General features: G+C 36.1%; 1 protein-coding gene across 2 annotated transcripts in view; it reads right to left on the bottom strand.

Annotated features, from left to right (window-relative positions):
* Positions 1–19,390, bottom strand: part of THOC1 (THO complex subunit 1) — a 53,193-nt gene that overhangs the window by 17,808 nt on the left and 15,995 nt on the right. The window contains exons 10-11 of one of the 2 annotated variants that reach the window (XM_032152677.2): positions 15,295–15,403; positions 13,764–13,895 (exon numbers count right to left, since the gene is read on the bottom strand). In XM_032152677.2, coding sequence (XP_032008568.1) covers positions 13,764–13,895; positions 15,295–15,403 — 241 coding nt within the window. The remainder of the gene's footprint in view (positions 1–13,763; positions 13,896–15,294; positions 15,404–19,390) is intronic. The other variant, XM_058438568.1, reaches the window with a different exon arrangement.

The raw sequence follows: 19,390 nt of genomic DNA on the forward strand, positions 1-19,390 counted from the left end.
GTAGCTGGGACTACAGGCATATGCCACCACACTCACCTCATTTTAAAATTTTTTTGTAGAGATGGGGGTATCACTTTGTTGCTCAGGCTGGTCTCAAACTCCTGGTTTCAAGCAATCCTCCTGCCTTGGCCTCCCAAAGTGCTGGGATTACAGCCACTGTACCTGGCCCAATAAAAATTATCTACAAAAATAGATGATAGGCCAGATTTGCCAACCCCTGCTATAATTAATCCATTTTCAGTGCTTTATAGAACTGTCACATAAAATTATCTTATCACCCAGTCTTCTGCTTGTGAACATTGATACTGTTTCTAAACTTTCATTTACAAATATATCATTTACAAACAATGGTACAGTGAATCTTCTTAGAGATTTCCTTGTGTATGTGGGTCCTGTGTAGGGGGCCATATTTAGGAACAAATTTTAACTTCACTAGTTTTTACAAAAGTATTCTGCAAAGTGGTTGATTCAATTTATATTTCAACAGTGTATAAAAGTTCTCATTTTCCCACATCTCTGCCAATACTAGTATTGTTAGACTTTTCAATTTTGGCCAGTTTGCTAGGTGTGAAATGGTTATCTCATCATTTTATCTGCACTAGAGATGCTTAGCAACTTTTATAAGCTCGTTCACGATTCGGTTTTCTACAACTTTAAATTACTTTTTCTTATCATCTTTTCAGTTTTCCATTTGGTTGTCTTTTATCAATGGAATATTTTGAATACTCATTTTTCCCGGTTATATAGGTGACAAATAATCTTCTCCTAGTCTATGCCTTGTCTTTTTACTTTGCCTATGGTATCTTTTACTATTCAAGACTTTTACATCTTAATATTAAATCTTAAATCTTAAATTGATATTTTTCCCTCACAATTTGTGCTTTTTGTAGCTCAAGAAATCTCTCCCTACTCCAAATGTACATATTTCATGTTTTCTTCTAAATGTTTAAAAGTCTTGCTTTTCTCATACTTTCAATTAACCTGGAATTGATTAACCTAGAATTGACTGTACTGAGGTATAGACTGTGAATTTTAATTTTTCCATATGGATAATGAATTGTCCAAGCAACATTTATTAAGAATAGGCCAGGCCTGGTGGCTCACACCTGTAATCCCAGCACTTTGGGAGGCTGAGGCAGGCAGATCACCTGAGATTGGGAGTTTGAGACCAGCCTGACCAACATGGAGACCTTGTCCCTACTAAAAATATAAAATTACCCGGGCATGGTGGCACATGCCTGTAATCCCAGTTACTCGGGAGGCTGAGGCAAGAGAATCACTTGAACCCAGGAGGTGAAGGTTGCGATGAGCCAAGATGGCGCCATTGCACTCGCCTGGGCAATAAGAGTGAAACTCTGTCTCAAAATAAATAAATAAATAATTCATCCTTTCCTCTCTAGTTTATAATGCAATCTCTTTTGTATATTAACCTTTTCTACAATTTGGACTTTCTATTGTTTTAGTTTTCTTCTTCTGTATACTAGTACTAATAATTACCTGCCCTAATTACTATTGCTGTATAGGTCTTAATATCTGACACAGCAAGTGTTCCCGCTCTCTTCCTATTTTTCTTACTCTTGGCTCTTTGCTTTTCCATAGAAATATTAAGACTAACTTTTTGAGTTCCCATGAAAAAACCCACTTGGTCTTTATAATAAAACAATTTATATTCCTTTGGGTATAACTTAAAAAACCCATTTAGATACTGACTCAAAATATACTTAATCAATAAATCTGGGGAGACGGGGCACTGGGTCTGTATCTATAAATGTAGAAACACTGCTCCATTTTTGTAATGTTTCTCTATGAAGATTACGCCTAGGTATTGGAGAGCTTTCACTGCTATTCTGAATAACATGTAATTGATTACTGGTTTATAAGAACACTATTGATGTTTCTCTTGCAATCTTGCTGAAGTTTCATTAGTTCTAACAGTTTCTTGGTTCTCTTGGATTTTTTCTCTGTAGACAATTATATTGTCTTCAAATGGGGATAGTTTACTCTTTCCAATATTTATAACTCTTACTCCTTTTTTGTTTTTTTCTCTTATTGAAATGGTTAGATCCTCCAGGACGGTGTTGAACAGAAATATGGTTAGTGTCCATCCATGTCTTCTTTTTGGATTTAATGGGAATACTTTTTAAAGTTTCATAATTGTGTATGATGTTTGCAATAGGGTTTTTAAAATCAGTCCTTTTATCAACTCAGAGAACATTCCTTTCTACTTTTTGTATTGAATATTAGATTTTATTGAATTTTCTTGGCTTCTGAGATGATCCTACAGATCTTAAAAATCTTTAATCTGTTTTTTTTTTTTTTTTTTTCAGACATGGTCTTGCTGTGTTGCCCAGGCTGGTCTTGAACTCCTGGGCTCAAGCAATCCTCCGGCCTTGGCCTTGCAAAGTGCTGGGATTACAGGCGTAAGCCAACACACCCAGCCAATCTGTTGTTAATCTGGCATTATATTCATCTTTCTGATGAACCATACTTACATTCCTAGGATAAACTGTATGTCTCTATTTAAAAAAAAATAACTACTTCATTTAATTTGTGAGTTTATAAAACATTTTCTATTTCTATAAGTAGAAAACATTCTATTTATATGTGAGACAAATATATATACACATTTTTCCTTGTTCTGTCCTTATTGGGATTTTAAGTTATAATCTTACATAATGAACTGGGGGGCTTCTCTTTTTCTAACTTCTGAAAATTTTCATTTATGGTAGAAATTATTTATTCTTTGAAGTGTTGATAAGATGTGCCTAAAAAACCTCTGGGCCTGATGTCATTCAAAAAGTGTCATTCTGGCTGGTATTTCTTTAATGGTTGTTCATTTATTTGGTTTTCTATTTTTTTTTTTGAGAGTCTATTTTGGTCATTAAAATATTCTAAAGAATTCCCATTTTATTAGGCTTCAAAATTTATTCGTAGAAGTTGTTCATAATATCCTCTTAATCATTTCAAATATCTCTATGTCAATTTTTACTGTTAATATTGTTTGCTGGTATCTTTTCATTTTCCTTGCACAGGCTCTGGATTTCTTTTTACAACATTTTCTTTTCAAATAACTTTCAGTTTTGCTGATATGTTTTATAGTTTATTTCACTAAGTTGTGCTATTATTACTTCCATTTTCTTGAGCTTTATTTTGTACTTTTTCTAACTTCTTGAGTTGAACGCTCAATTTGTCACTCTTTCTTGACATTTTTTCCATTAATGTCTATGAAGCTTTAACTGTCCCTTTACATCTCCCTTTATTTGCAACACACACTTCTGACATGTAATTCTTCCTATAATTACAATTTTGATATACATTTATTACAAATTTGGAATTTCCATTATGATTTCTTCTTTAACTCCTGGGAAATGCATTTTTATGTTTTCATATATTTGCCTTTTTTTAAGCTATCCTTTCGCAGCTCTAATTTAGAATTCTAATTTGATTACAGAGAAATGTGGCCAGAGAATGTGTTCTTTGTGTATAATCTTTGAAATTTGCTGAGAATTTCTTTGTGACCTAGTACATGGTCAAATTTTGTGAATGTTCCACATATACACAAAAAGAAATATATTGCTTCTATTTGTTCTATACTACATCAAGCTTATTACTGTCATTGTTCAAATCTTCCATACACTTAACTAATCTTTAGTCAACCTGATCCATCAGAAGCAGTTAAAAATACATACTGTGATTGTGGGCCAACTTCTCATAATTTTGTAAGTTTTTGCTTAATATATTTTGAGGGTATATTGTTAAATACATATAAGTTCATGACACCTTCTTGGTGGTTCATTCCTTTATTATGTAGTGTTCCTTGTCCTAGTTATACTGTTTCCCTTAAATTCTATTTTATTTGTTATTTATGTAGCTTTCTTTTTGTTGGTATTAGCCTGGTATGTCTCTTTCCATCCTAATATTTCAATCATGAGTTTTGTTTTAGGTATATATCCCCTGTGGATACAAACTGCTCCATCTTCCATTTATTAAATTTTGTGTTCTTTTCTTTTCCACATAAGTTTTAAGCTTCTTAGGTCTGCTTTTTTCCTTCTTACTGAAAATCATGGAATTACAGAACTTAGCTTTGCATAACTAGGAAAGAATAAGATTCTAAGATGCAAACCTCATTAAAAGGAAACTGGTGACCCCGGAAGACAAATGTACCAATGGCAATTTGGTACATGGGAAGCTCAGAGCATCTGTGTAAATGTGATTTTATGTTTTGCTCTTGAGCCCAAATGAGGTACAGTACACAAAAGGATCGCTTCTATTAACCTTGAGTTAGTTCAGAATGTTTTCACTCCTTCAAAGTGCTCTTGTATGACCTCTAGTTGGCCTAATAATTTAATAATTTTCCTGTTGACTGAGTGTTAGGCTTTTTTTTTCTTTTATGTGAAAACCCATATGAATTGTGTGTCAGGGAGTGGGCAATAGGGTAGTCTTTCTGTAGCATGACTGCAGCAGTTGCATATTTCTCAAAAAAGTATTAAGTCTATGAAAAGAACACAGTTGTACAGTTTCTACAGTATATAAGTCTGATCAGACTGTGTGGCTTGAGAGATTTCTAGAAAAGTACTAAATCTCTCATGTACTGGATTTTTTTTTTTTTTTTTTTTTTTTTTTGAGACAGAGTCTTGCTCTGTCACCCAGGCTGGAGTGCAGTGGCACAATCATGGCTTACTACAACCTCTGCCTCCCAGGTTCAAGCAATTCTGCCTCAGCCTCCTGAGCAGCTGGGACTACAGGTGCGCACTACCACGCCCAGCTAAATTTTGTATTTTTAGTAGAGATGGGGTTTCACTATGTTGGCCAGGCTGATCTCAAACTCCTGGCCTCAAGTGATCCACCCATCTTGACCTCTCAAAGTGCTGCGATTACAGGCGTGAGCCACTACACCCAGTTTCACATACTGGATTTCCTTTTAAAATTGCTGAAAGGCACCACTAATTGCTTACATAATCCTGGACGAGGTGTTAAAATCTGCCCAGACAATTAAGAAATCAAGCCTAAACTCCAAATGTTTTGAATATACCCATTTCCTCCCCAGATTAGGAAAAAAAAAATACAGGTTCCACAGTTAGTATGTTTACAAATATTTCACTTTAAACTTTAAACTTTTAAACAATTTAAACTTTCAATTTTCACAAATATGTTAGATATTAAATTAGGGTCTAGAGGACTAAACTGTAAAATAGTTTTCTACCTGGAATAGTACCTTCCATATAACTTACTCAATTGAAATAGAAAACATTTGGTTTCTGAGAAAAAGAATGTATAAACAATTGTATAAAAACAACTAAATTATAAATCTAAATAGTATTCCTTCTTTTTTTTTTTTTTTCTTTGAGATGGAGTCTCACTCTGTTGCCCAGGCTGGAGTGCAGTGGTGCGACCTTGGCTCACCACAACCTCTGCCTCCCAGGTTCAATAGATTCCCATGCCTCCGCCTCTAGGGTGGCTGGGATTACAGGTACGCACCACCACGCCTGGCTAATTTTTGTATTTTGTGGAGATGGGGTTTCACCATGTTGGCCAGGCTGGTCTTGAACTCCTGACCCCAAGTGATTTGCCCACCTTGGCCTCCCAAAGTGCTGGGATTACAGGCATGAGCCACTGCACCCAGCTCTACTTTCTAATAATTCTTTTCAAACTGTCTTTCAAAAAAAAGTTCTTAAAAAAATGAAAAATCTAATTTTAGTTTAAAGGTCTCTCAGTGTCCCTGCTGAGTTATAAGATAAAAGGAGATGCCCATTGAAGGCAGGAGCTATCAAGCCTCAATCCTTTTATTTAGTAAAAAGGTAACCTGAAGATACAGCCTCAAATTAAAAAGTTTTAAGCAACTTTCTGTACTAATACAGTAATGTGTCGCTTACCTACAGGGATACATTCTAAGAAAGGTGTCATTAGGCAATTTCCCCATTGTGTGAATATCATAGAGTGTACTTAACAATAGTATTGCCTACTACACACCTAGGCTATATGGTACAGCCTATGGCTCCTAGGCTACGAACCTGTAGAGCATGTTACTGCACTGAATACTGTAGGCAACTGTAACACAATGGTTAAGGATTTGTGTATCTAAACATCTAAACATAGAAAAGGCAAAGTAAAAATACAGTATTATAATCTATAATCTTACAGAACCACTGTTGTACATGGGGTCCACTGTTGACCAGTTATGTGGTCATTATGTGGTGCCATTATGGGGTGAATGACTGTACTGTGAAGTAGACTTAGAAGGCTACCGTATTCCTCAATAAAATAAATACCAAAAATTTAAATTTCATTTTCCTTAATACTCATAATCAATGTAAAACAAACTCTTTAATGTTTTACATTAGTGTTTGAAAGTCTTCAGTTTAAAAGATGACTTTATGACTTTGATTAAACCACAAGGTAGAAAAAAGATACAAATATAGAATTTTAATAAACATAAGACTTTTCTGCCTTTAAAAGGCTAAAATGAAACTTTCTAATTAATATTGGTTATTTTGTTGTTATCTGTATTATTAACTTAGGATTATTTACACATAAACATGGGTGAACAACTAAATCAAGCTGTGACTAAACAGCCAGTGTCTATATATTGGTTTTCATAAACCTCAGACAATACTGAAAATTATATGAATTTACAGAATATTCTTATGCTATCTGGTAAAGTTTTAATACTCTATAGGATTTACAGAGTATTGAAAAAATTTCTACAAAAAATTAAAATTCAGACACAGAAAACATAAAAAGTCCCTAACATATGATTCTTTTATTTTATTATTTATTTTTTGAGACAGAGTCTCACTGTGTTGCCCAGGATGGAGTGCAGTGGTGTGATCTCAGCTCATTGCAACCTCTGCCTCCTGGGTTTAAACAATTCTCCTACCTCAGCCTCCCGAGTAGCTGGGATTATAGGCACCTGCCACCATACCCGGCTAATTTTTTGTATTTTCAGTAGAGACAGAGTTTCGCTATGTTGGCCAGGCTGGTCTCAAACGCCTGACCTCAAGTGATCTGTCTGCCTCGGCCTCCCAAAGTGCTGGGACACAGGCATGAGCCATTGTGCCTAGCCTGATTCATATGTTTTTAAACCTATGTATCTCTGACCATACCTTAACATGTTTGTTCTTCATAACACTCAGGATGAAATAAATCAGTTAATGTTTACATATTAAACATGCTTGATAGAATTGTTTTAAAAACCAATTTAAAAGTTTTAAATAATACTGTTATTAAACACTGATCTATTAAAACATGCATATCAAAGTATACTGAAAACTAATAAACACTTGTATATAATAGAGGAGGGAGCCCAATTAACACAGATAAAAAATTTTTTTTTCCTCTGGGTATGAAGTCCGTTTATAACCAGGTAATATTTTTTTGCCCTCTATAGAGTCTGTCCAGGAGTCCAAAATTATTGTCCTCATCAGAGAACATTTTCTTTTCAAAGGTCTATTAACATTTATAAATATGACTTCGTTATGCTTTTGTGTAATCATGACTATACACTGTTGTAAAAATAATGAGAGTTCTCATTTCTAGAGGATCTAAAATTTGTAATGGTCTTTCTGTTATAGCCAGTATTAATTTCTATTACTTTGGCTAATTAAGAAGGTTGGGCGACTTCTTATTCTATCTCTGCTCTTTATCTTATCAAATAACTAGTCTTCTCTGCTAAGCCTTTCAGACTGTGTCTCTTCAAGATTAGGCTCCAAATTCAGAGCCTACTTTGGCAGTACATCTTCTGCACCTTGTCTTTAGTCTTTCCTAGAGGGCTGCTACTTGGTAGCATCAATCACTTTACTTTCTTATCTTGCTTGTATAACCATGGCTTGACTCACACACAGAAGTTATTCTAAAAATAACAATGGCAGAGTATGTTCTAAGTTTTCTAATATGCTCAATGATATTTAAAGAGCTGTTCTGTCAGGACCAGAGAGTTCAAAAATGTCAAAACAGAGGGTAGTTCATGCCTTCCGCCCTGAGGACCACTACAAGTCAATTTTACAATCATATGAAAAGGTTTTGGCTATAGTATTTACCTTAACAGGATGAGTGAAAGCACACCCACATGCTAAGACTGACATGACTGTCAGCAAAAGACTTCTAAAGCAGGGATCCCCAACCTTTTTGGCACCAGGGATTGGTTTCATGGAAGACGATTTTTCCAGAGACCAGGGGTTATGGGGTAGAGGGAATGGTTTTGGGATGATTCAAGTGCATTACATTTATTGTGTACTTCATTTCTATTATTATTATATTGTAATATATAATGAAATACATATACAACTCACCATAATGTAGAATCAGTGGGAGCCCTGAGCTTGTTTTCCTGCAACTAGAAGGTCCCATCTGGGGGTGGTGGGAGACAGTGACAGATCATCAGGCATTAGATTCTCATAAGGAGCACACATCCTAGATTCCTCATGATCAGTTTACAATAGGGTTCATGTTCCTATGAGAATCTAATGCTGCTGCTGATCTGATAGGAGGCGGAGCTCAGGTGGTAATATGAGTGATGGAGAGCAGCTGTAAATACAGATGAAGCTTCACTTGCTTGCCCACCGCTCACCTCCTGCTGTGCAACCCTGTTCCAGAGCTATCTAAAAGCCTCCCATGCCAAAAACAACTAATGAGATAAAAAAAAAAATTGTAGGATAGTGGTTAGCCTGCCCACTTGTTAACATGAGGGTCTTGCTTCTGCCTTCATTTGCTCCTAACTGGGCTATAGTGTATCTTATAAGAGACTTATCTTAGCCTTTACTACATAAAGATTCAACCTCTCAAATGGACATAAAAAGTACAAAACATTTAAGGCAGAATGACTATATGGACAGTTTCTTACTGCCAGGAACTTTTTTAAAAAAATGACCAAAAGTCCTAACTAGAGGCCTCTTCACACAATGAAGAGACGAAGCAAAATTGTGAATTTTCTTTTCTTCATGAAAATGAACGGCCTAATGACCACACTAGGGTCAACAGTACATAACTGTGGGTAACCTAACCCTGGTAACTGCTAGCCACTGAGTATTCCATCTGATCATTTTGGTCATTGAGTCTCAGAGGGAAAGTGAGAAGTGTATTATTCTAAAGGACTGGGTAACCCTAAAGCCTATACCTAATTAGTATTATTATACTCTTTTCTGTGAGAACTTAAAAGATCCAAAAATATATTCCTTTAACCATCATGGTAATACTCATGGTACTTAAACATTTTGAAATGTTGTTCTGCTTTTACATGCTACATAGTACAGAGGGAGGAATCCCTATAATACCAGTGCCTTTTATTTGGTATAAGTTGAACGATTAGAGGTAAAATCCTCCCTTAAAATTTCTGAGTATGATCCTGGACTAACCTTAAAGAACAGATACTTTTCCACTCCATTAAAAAATAAACAACCCAGGTATATCAGCACTACATTCAGCAAGTAGTATCCCTGGATTACTTTGCTCTGCTAACAAGGGAACTATACTGTTGGGCATTAGTATTTAGAATCACACTCCAGGTAGCACAAAAATGTGGCACTTTGTTTCTAGGGGAAACTTCTGTCTTTAAGAAGGAAGATATGATAATTTACAGACACCCATTTTATTTGTAGAACCTCTAGCTACCTGTAGTTGCCACATGACTGGCCTATCTCCAGCTATAAAGTTTATATCATCTGGCTGGGCGTGGTGGCTCACGTCTGTAATCCCTGCACCCTGGAAGGCTGAGGCAGGCAGATCACCTGAGGTTGGGAGTTCGAGACCAGCCTGGCCAACATGGCAAAAAACCTGTCTCTATTAAAAATACAAAAATTGGCCAGGGGTGGTGTTGGGCACCTGTAATCCCAGCTACCCAGGAGGCTGAGGCACGAGAATCGCTTGAACCCAGGAGATGGAAGTTGCAGTGGGCCAAAAAAAAAAAAAAAGTGTCTCAAAAAAAAAAAAAAAGTTTGTATCATCCTTGCCAAGCATTATTTCCGGACTATCCCTAAGGAAAAGTCTGACCAGATTCATGTAACAAAACACAATGCTTCTGGATAATAATATTCCCATTGGATGGGGTCACAGGCTCTATTACAGAGATGAAAGATCTAACCTTGTAATGACAAGCACTTTTCTAAACCTGCTCACCAGTGAAATGATAGGCTATAGAGTTATGCTCCAAATAATCATAGCTTTAGATTTCACTTTAGCTAGCTCTTACTGGAAAGGAATATGGTACCCATATCCCTGAAAAATCCATACCTTTCTCATGACTTACCAAATCTATATCAAAAGTTGAAAGTAATATCAGGCCCAAAACTGGCATATATTTAGGTGTGAAGGCCTTTTTGGGAATCCTAGTATCAAAACACCATGTAAGGTATAGAGATGCTGGAAGGCTTCTTTCAGTGCAGCAGTAAAGCTTATAAAATGTTGCATATTTTTCATGATACAGGTAATGCATTACAAATATTTTCACTTGTATATTAAGTAGTAAAAACTAAAAATACACCGAAAAATATGAAGAATGTACAAGGGGGACTGTAAATTTAAGACAAAGTTGTTGCTTAAGGGGCAACAAAGGGAAATAAAGATGCAAAACATTACATGCCTCACATTCTCTTTGGTACAATTTTGTGCCTTTTTCTTATTCCTATGGTAAGTTTTAAGCTTCTCAAAGCTGTTTTTACCTTCCTCGTGATATTAATTAATGCAATTTCAGTGCTTAATCCTGAAAGTTCATGTTCTAACTGCTGGTGAAAGCAAGTTAACAAAGATTCAGAAAAGGAGAGATACTATTAGAAAGCCAAGTGTGATAAAGTGAATGGAGAATGATATAAAAGCATCAATCCCATATTCCAATGTGGAGATTTCTCTGAAAATGTTTAATCCTGCTTTAGAAATGCTATTTGTTCAGGAGGTGGAGGCAGGAGAATCGCTTAAACCCAGGTGGCGGAGGTTGCAGTGAGCCAAGACCGCGCCATTGCACTCCAGCCTGCGCGACAGAGCGAAACTCCGTCTCAAAAAAAAAAAAAAAAATCAATTAAGACATCCAGAGTTTTGAAATAGCTGTCATGTCCTGAGAAATGTGGACCTGTAACTCTTAAAAGTACACAACTCTTACTGGTTGTTTTATTTTGTAACTTTTTTGCCCTGATAATATTAAACTGAAACCTCTGCATTCTAAAAGTAGATAACCTTGGGAAGGTTCTTTGTTAAGCAAGAAGAGCTTTGGGATTTTCTTCCACATGAGGTAGAATAAAACTTTTGAATTCTTTAGTCAACCAAAAGGTTTCTATATTTGTTTCACTTAAATTAACAAACATAGCTGGAGTTTTAAAAATCCAATCTGATAAAGTCTTATTAGGTAAATTAAATCAGTCTATACTTGTTATTACTGATGTATTTCTCCCCTCCTTTCTCTTCCTTTTTCCTGCCATTTGCTGGATTTATAAAGTAGTCTAGGTTCCTCCCTGCCTCCCTTTGATCTCTGCTCTTTGAGAGCAACAAGTTGCTTTTCTTTTGGTGGTTACCCTTTTAATATACATGAAAAGGAATATTCAGTATTCCTTTCCTACTCCTGAAGATTACAAGGACTGCCGTAATTTTAAATTACTCACTAAACATCTCTGCTTTCCCCTTCCATATTATTACTGTCATCTAGTTAAGTTCCACGTTAATAAAATTTTTTAATTAAAAAAATTTTAAATCATTCATGACTTTTTTGTGTTTATAGTCAATAGTAAATTTACTGTCATATTTTTCAATTTTTGTGCTCACCGTTGCCTTCTGTATCCCACTCCATTCTTATGGGTTCAATTTCCTTCCTCCTGAAGAACATCCTTGAGTAGTTTTTTTCAAAATGAGGGTCACTGAGTGGTAAGTTATCCTGGTCTTTAAATAAAAATGTCTTTCTTTCATCGACAGTCTTGAGTATATTTAACTCAGTATAAAATTCTAGATTGAATGTCATTTTTCTTTCAGCACTTTAATATTTCTCTACTGTCTTCTGGTATTAATAGTTGGTATGTCAGAAATCTGCTAACAGTCAAACTGCTGTGCCTTCCCAGTATATTTGTCTTTCTTATCCCTTAGTGGCTTTTAGGTTTTCTCTGAATGCCCACAGTTATGGCATGATGTAATGAAGAGTAGATTTCTCTTTCTTTATCCTGCTTGGCAGTTGTGGCACACTTTTAAGCTGAGGATTTGAGATTTCCTTCAATTCTCTGCAATCCAGTTTCTCTACCATTCCCTCCATTTTCTTCTTTGGAAATCCTACTAGACAGATGTTGGAAATTCCCAATCTATTCACCATGGCTTTTAACTGCTCTTTCACTTAAAAAAAAAAAAAACTGTCTGTGCTGCTTGCTGGATGAAGTTCTCATCACCTTCTTCAGTTCACTAGTTCTTTGTTCATCTATGTCCAGTGTATAGTTTAATTCTGTGTGCTGAGTTTTGGTTCCAATTATTGTATTTTTCATTTCCAAGACTCCCAATTAGTTGTATCGACTGTCCTATTTCATTTCAGCCTGCTTTTGTTTCATGATTTCTTGTTCCTTTTCAATAGATGTTATCTCATCAATTATCTTTTTGAGTATCCAAAATATATATAAAGTCTTGGTCAGGCTATATATTTCATCTGGAATAAATATATGCATATCCCAAGAGTTGATTTTGCTGGTGATCCTTCTTAGCATTAGATTTATGGATTTTGGAATTTTAATTTATCAGAGTTTTGAACAGGAGCCTTTTCTTTTGGGATGTTTGTTTACTTCCTTTCCCCTCCCTCTCTGTGTACATCCTTCCCTGTCTAGCAGTTTTGCATCTGCTTCTACTAGGGCCCCTGAGTCCAAAAGTCTAGAAGAAGTCTTATGATGACTTCTTGGAGCAGCTGTTTCATAAGTGTACTGAGCATATCACATATCTGGTCACTGAACAAGCAGATGGACACAAAGCTGTCTTTGTTATCCCTAGGCTCATAACTTCCTATAAAACCATAGCCCTTGGCAGAAGACTGGCAATATTTTTTCTTAGTTTCTTTCCAAAAGTGGATAAAAGTTCCACCCTAGTCCTTGGCTTCAAGAAGTGAATCTGGCTCTGGCCCCTTGTCCCACATGGTGCACATTTAGTCTCTGTTACTTGTAGCCAAATTCCTGGACACCACCACCTGCCTTGGATAGAGAGTCCAGCAGGCCCAGGCTGCAGTTTTGCTCACTACTTGGCATTTCTGGTCCATGAAGATATTTATCTTGTTTCTGGAAGCCCAGCCTTGTCTCTTTTGTTTTCTCGTTTATATTTTACCCGTCATTGCTATGTGTTTGGAGCAAAGGGAGTGAGTCGAAACATAAACTCAATGTGCCATCTTGACTAGAAACTTTACATAATCTTGTAGCATTATATTTGAACAAAATTTACTTTTTAAAATGTATAAATAAGATTAACAAGGAACTCTTAAACCCCTTACTTGTACCTAAATAATAATTATGAAATATTTTCATATACAAATTAAATCCTAACTTGACATTTAAAATATATAGACATGAAAGTAATTAAACTGCATTTATTCCAAAATTAGTCTACAAAACAGACTTAATGTAGAACTACTTTCACCTTTGAAACCAAATTAGTCCTACTTCTGAAAGGAAGAAATGGGACTTTCAAACTAACATTAATCAATCAGCTTTAACCCAAAGTAAAATAAGAAACATTTCTATTCAGTTTAACTTAGAAAGGCTGTCAGCTAAACGGAAATAAAACAAGACCATTTCTTATTATGCTTAATGAAAAAGAAAAACTTATACCTTTTCACTTGTTAAAAATTTTGCAAAATATACATGCTCTCCTCCTGTTTTCAATTCTTCCATCTTTTTTCTTGAGGCCTGAGTATCATCTAATTTATAACTCTTAAAAACAGCTAAAACTTCTTCAGAATACTGCAAAATAAAAATATTAGTTTTATTCGACATTGTTACCCAAATGTGTTTAGTGCTTTTATGCATCAAAATGCCTAGAATTTACTCCCAGTCAATCATGTATGTATATTGTATATTGCAAGGCACACTAACAATAAAAATTATGATAGCAAAATGGGAGTAAAAACTATTTTGTATGATATTTCACTTGTTGTAAAAGTAGGTACAAGTTCCCTACTCCTAAAGAAATATGATTTCTTGGCCAGTGGTGGTGGCTCATGCCTGTAATCCCAGCACTTCAGGAGGTGGAGGTGGGTGGGTAACTTGAGATCAGGAGTTTGAGACCAGCCTGGCCAACATGGTGAAACCCCGTCTCAACTAAAAATACAAAAATTAGCCAGGCATGGTGGCGGGCACCTGTAGTCCCAGCTACTCAGGAGACTGAGGCTGAAGAATCTCTTGAACCTGGGAGGCTCCGTCTCAAAAAAAAAAAAAAAAAAAAAACAAAGAAATATGATTTAAGAAGTTTGTGTAAGGGACAAATAGAGAAGGGAACATTTTTAAGAGTGTACAGAAATTTACCAGTGAAATTGTTTAACCACCTGTGGAAACTCTTACGCATTTCTTGTGCTAAAGACTGAGCAAATAAATTCCACCAAATTCTGTCCAGTTAGAAGACAATTCCAGATTATTTCTCACTAACCACTTAATCTGAATTTGGATGGTGCTGCCCCCACAAAAAATTGCATATAAAACAAAAACTATTAAAAATAACATAACACACACCATGCTATTCTGAGAACTACCTATTTATCTTAGATTTTGATTATGACAAAAAAGGACAACTGATCTTTAAGTAGCCAAGAAAAATATAACAAATTCTTCTAAAACAGGATTGGCAAACTTTTTCTGTAAAGGACCAGAGAGTAAGTATTTCAGGCTTTGTGGCCTTTATAATCTCAGTTGCAACTAGTCAGCTGTGCCATTATAGTGCAAAAACAGCCACAGGTAAGTGGATGGTCATGGTACTATTCCAATAAACCTTTGTTTACAAGCAGTAGGTTAGATCTGGCCGAAAGCCATGGCTTGAGGACTTCTGTTTCAACAACATAGCTAAAATAATTTGGTACAAAGATAGAATATATTCTGTAAAATATCATCAATTTATGTTGACAACACTCATCATATTCAAAAAAAAGCAAGGCTGTAACGACGAACTTTTAAATATCCGATTCTTATATACTACTTCACAATATTAGTGGTTTAAATATTAATTTATAATTTAGCTTGTTATGAAATTGGCATAAAAATGTAAGAGGCAGAATTATATAGTGAAAAGTATGTTAGACAAGATTAAGTTTTAGCTCTATCACTGGCTATAAAATACAGGGCTTCTGATAGTCTGTCACTGGCAACTCACCTTGAGAAAAGTTTTCCATGAAATCTTCTCATAGCATTGCACAGGGTTCCTGAAGTAATCCTGAAGTGACCAGAATTTTCGATACAGGTTGTAATCAATTGGAATAGAGCTAATAAAATAAATGTTATATTAAATAAATCATTCAAATTCTTTTACAAATATCTAAATATTCTTAACTTAGCTTTGGTCACAAACCGTTTTCAGAAGTTAATGAAAGTTATCAGAAAAGTACACATTCACAAATGCTTATATAAACTTTTACAAATCATTTTAGGGAACTCATAGACACCAATAGACTCTCTTTATCTACACTGGTGGAGCCCCTGAATTTTGGCAGGACACATGGTTATTCAGAATTAATGATTATGTTTCCCAACCAACCTTGCTGCTAGTATGGTCATGTGATTAAATTCTGGCCAATCAGTTGAGAGTAGAAGTCATATGTGCAACTTTTGGGCCATATTTTATCACTGGCCTTTTCCTCTTCCTGCTGGCTAGAATACAGATGTGAGCGTGAGCCACCTTGCACTACAGGAAAAAGGGTAAACACCAAGATGATGGAAGAAGAAGGTAGAAGAAACCTGGGTCTAGGCAATCTCACTGAGCAGCGCTCCCTTACCAGCCTTGGACTGCCTACTTCTAGACTTCGATATGAGGGGGAAAAAATCAACTTTTATGTTGTTTAAACCAATGTTAATCTGAATCTATGTTAAAAGTCGCAGGTATTATATCCTAACTAGTAATATTATATCCTAAGAAGCACTAGTATGAGAAAAACATATATGGTACATATCAAGTTAGCATCACAAAAATAAGCCCTTTATCTAGTGACTTTATTATGGCATTACTAATTCAACTTCTAATCTTGATATGTCACAAATCTACAGTGTCAATACATATTCTTTTAATTTTAGTTTTGTTTTTTTTAAAGGAGTCTCACTCTGTTGCCCAGGCTGGAGGGCAGTGGCACGATCTCGGCTCACTGCAAGCTCCGCCTCCCGAGTTCAAGCGATTCTCCTGCCTCAGCCTCCTGAATAGCTGGGACTACAGGCACCCGCTACCATGCCCGGCTAATCTTTTGTATTTTTAGTAGAGACAGCGTTTCACCGTGTTATCCAGGATGGTCTCGAGCTCCTGACTTCGTGATCCGCCCACCTCAGCCTCCCAAAGTGCTGGGATTACAGGCATGAACCACTGCGCCCGGCCTATTCTTTTAATTTTTAAAACAGCTAATATCTGATAAACGGCTAGCATCTGAAGCACATGAAAATCAACAGTGAAGAATACTGACTTTTAACTAACCAAAATCTAAATCTAGTTCTTGCCAAAGCTTTCATCATGAATTAGTAGTATCTGAAAGACTCTAATGGGCAGGTTTACTTTCACTCTTCCTAAACTTTTCCCTAGTAACAACTCTGAAAGTAGGAAAACAATGATCTACACATTAACCTCTCTCTATAATTAAAGCAGCTTCACTGATTTACAATAAGATTATACCTCTGGGTTTTCTATGAATTGGGTTTTTAAAAAAAGCCACAGGCTGGGCGCGGTGGCTCACGCCTGTAATCGCAGCACTTTGGGAGGCTGAGGCGGGTGGATCACGAGGTCAGGAGTTCGAGACCAGCCTGGCCAACATACTAAAACCCCATCTCCACTAAAGATACAAAAATTACCCAGGTGTTGTGGTGCATGCCTGTAATCCCAGCTACTCAGGAGGCTGAGGCAGGAGAATCGCTTGAACCCAGGAGGCAGAGCTTGCAGTGAGCCAAGATCTCAGCACTGCACTCCAGCCTGGGTGACAGAGCAAGATTCCGTCTCAAAAAAGAAAAAAAAAAAGCCACAAAAAGAACATTCCCTAAAACGTTAAAGCAAATAGAGAAAAGAAATAGCACTATATAAATTATTTACATCCATGAAAGAACAAGAACCAGTATTTGTATAGTTCCATACATTTGATAATGTTTCTGAAGCGCATGTGCACACACACACTGAGTAACAAAATGTTACTCAGTTACAACATGTAAGATTGAATGTAATAAATACCTCTTGAAATGTACCAGGAGTTTGTCTCTTAAAAATGGGGCTACCTCTAACAGAGAATGAGAATCATGCAACCATTATATGTCCCTTTTTGTCTCAATTGCTAAGAAATTCACATCTAATTTAATGCTTGATACCAATAACAATATTATTCCAAGTTGCTAATTACCATCTCCTACCTTAACAGGCTTTTGATCTCTTCCCTTTTATCTTTAATTGGCTTGGTGGGTATTTGAGGTGTCTTACAGAATAAATTTTGAAGTAGTGTTAATATATTACTGTTAGGCAGTTTTTACAGTTGAGGCATTAATATATTTTTTAAAATTTAAAGTCCCCTCTCCTAGATGCTGTCCCTTGCTCTGTTCCTTCACAGCTGAATAAAATTCTTCAAAGAGTTGTCTATACTCCATGTCACCACTTCATTACCTTCCTGTTCATTCTTCAACCCACTTGCAATTTGCCTTCCACCTTCACCACTCCACAGAAACTTCTGAATTTTCTGTTTATCCACACAAAGCAAATGTAACCAATTATTGTATTTGCAAATAATAACAAATCAGAGACCCAGTTACTATGTAAAATAGAATGTCTTGTAACTATTTTAACCAAAAAAACTCTGGAAAACTTGATACATTTTTTGAAAATGTTCAGCTATTTTACAGGATGTTATACATTGAAATTTCTTAACAAAAATGTTTATCGGTGTATTTGAGCCAAATCTGAAATGGACTTCATATTGTAGGTAGATGGGTAATGAGTTCTGCTTTGTAAATTACAGTGCCTAAGACCATCTGGTGATACAGCTGTTCACAAAGTAATTCCTCACATATTTTCTCCCTCTATTCAACATTAGTGACTGTGACAGAGGCAGCTGAGTGTTGAGTCTTATTTAAGTGATTTACAAACATAACCAATAGGGATGAATTGTCTATACAGTCTTAGGCAAAATCTAAGTAGACAAAACTGCACTGGCCAGTGTCTTTTGGGCCGTTTACACTTCAGGTGACTCATCATCTTGTAGCCTACTAACTTGCCCCAGAGGCCTTATGTTGCTCAGGCCAGACCCTAAAGCCTACTCTATCCCTGTATAATGAATAAATAGGTCTCTAAAAAAAAAAAATAACGATAACAAATAATAGCCACTAGACCCTGAATAGACAATATTCTTAGTGCTTTACACTTACCACTACATATAAACAATTAGTGCCTTAATAGACTATTTCTGTTCATCGTCTTATTTAATCCTCTTAACTGTAGAGGGCAGATGGTATTACTACATTTTAAAGATGTTGAAACTGTGTTGTAGAAGGTTAAGTAATTGGCCCCAGGTCACATGACCAGGAATTATTGGAGTTAAGCTTGGAGCCACACCACTTCTAATGTTTCTGCTGGAGATGTGTTTGAATTTGAAATCTGGGATGCCAGAAATGCATCTCCCTGGGCAGATACAGGAATCCCATCTTGATCTTCTAAACAGTAACAGAAATTCTTTCAATTATAACTAATGACTCTCATCACCTCAGACACCTGGAAGAGTGCCAGTGAAGGAAAATTTTCCTTAATGCCTTCTCTTTTCTCTTGCTCATTGCTTCTAAGCCAGCACTAGGAAGAAATTACGGAAGGTCTTCAAATAACGATGTTTCCTTCAACATTGTTTTATTGTAACGTTGATGAGAAAAAAAAAAATCGATTCCTGGCTGGGGCCACGGTCTATGTAGAGTTTGCATAGTCTCCCTATGTCTGTGTGGGTTTTCTCTAGGTAGTCAGATTCCCTCCTGCATCCCAAAGAGGTGTACATGAAAATAACTGGCATGTCTAAATGGTTCCAGGATAAGTGAGTGTGGGTGTGTGGGTATACACACTGTGAGCGGATGGCGTCCTGGACAGGGTTGGTTCTCGCCCTGCGCTCTGAGCTGCTGTGACAGGCTCTGGCCACCCGCAACCTTAAACTGGAATAACTAGGCAAATAATTATCTTACTTGTTTTTATTAATCTTTCTCAAATGCATGTATAGCTCACATTTATTTAATGTTTAATAACAGAAGCATTTTGATCT

This window comes from Hylobates moloch, unplaced genomic scaffold (genome assembly GCF_009828535.3).
Source record: "Hylobates moloch isolate HMO894 unplaced genomic scaffold, HMol_V3 SCAFFOLD_5, whole genome shotgun sequence".
Taxonomy (NCBI): domain Eukaryota; kingdom Metazoa; phylum Chordata; class Mammalia; order Primates; family Hylobatidae; genus Hylobates; species Hylobates moloch.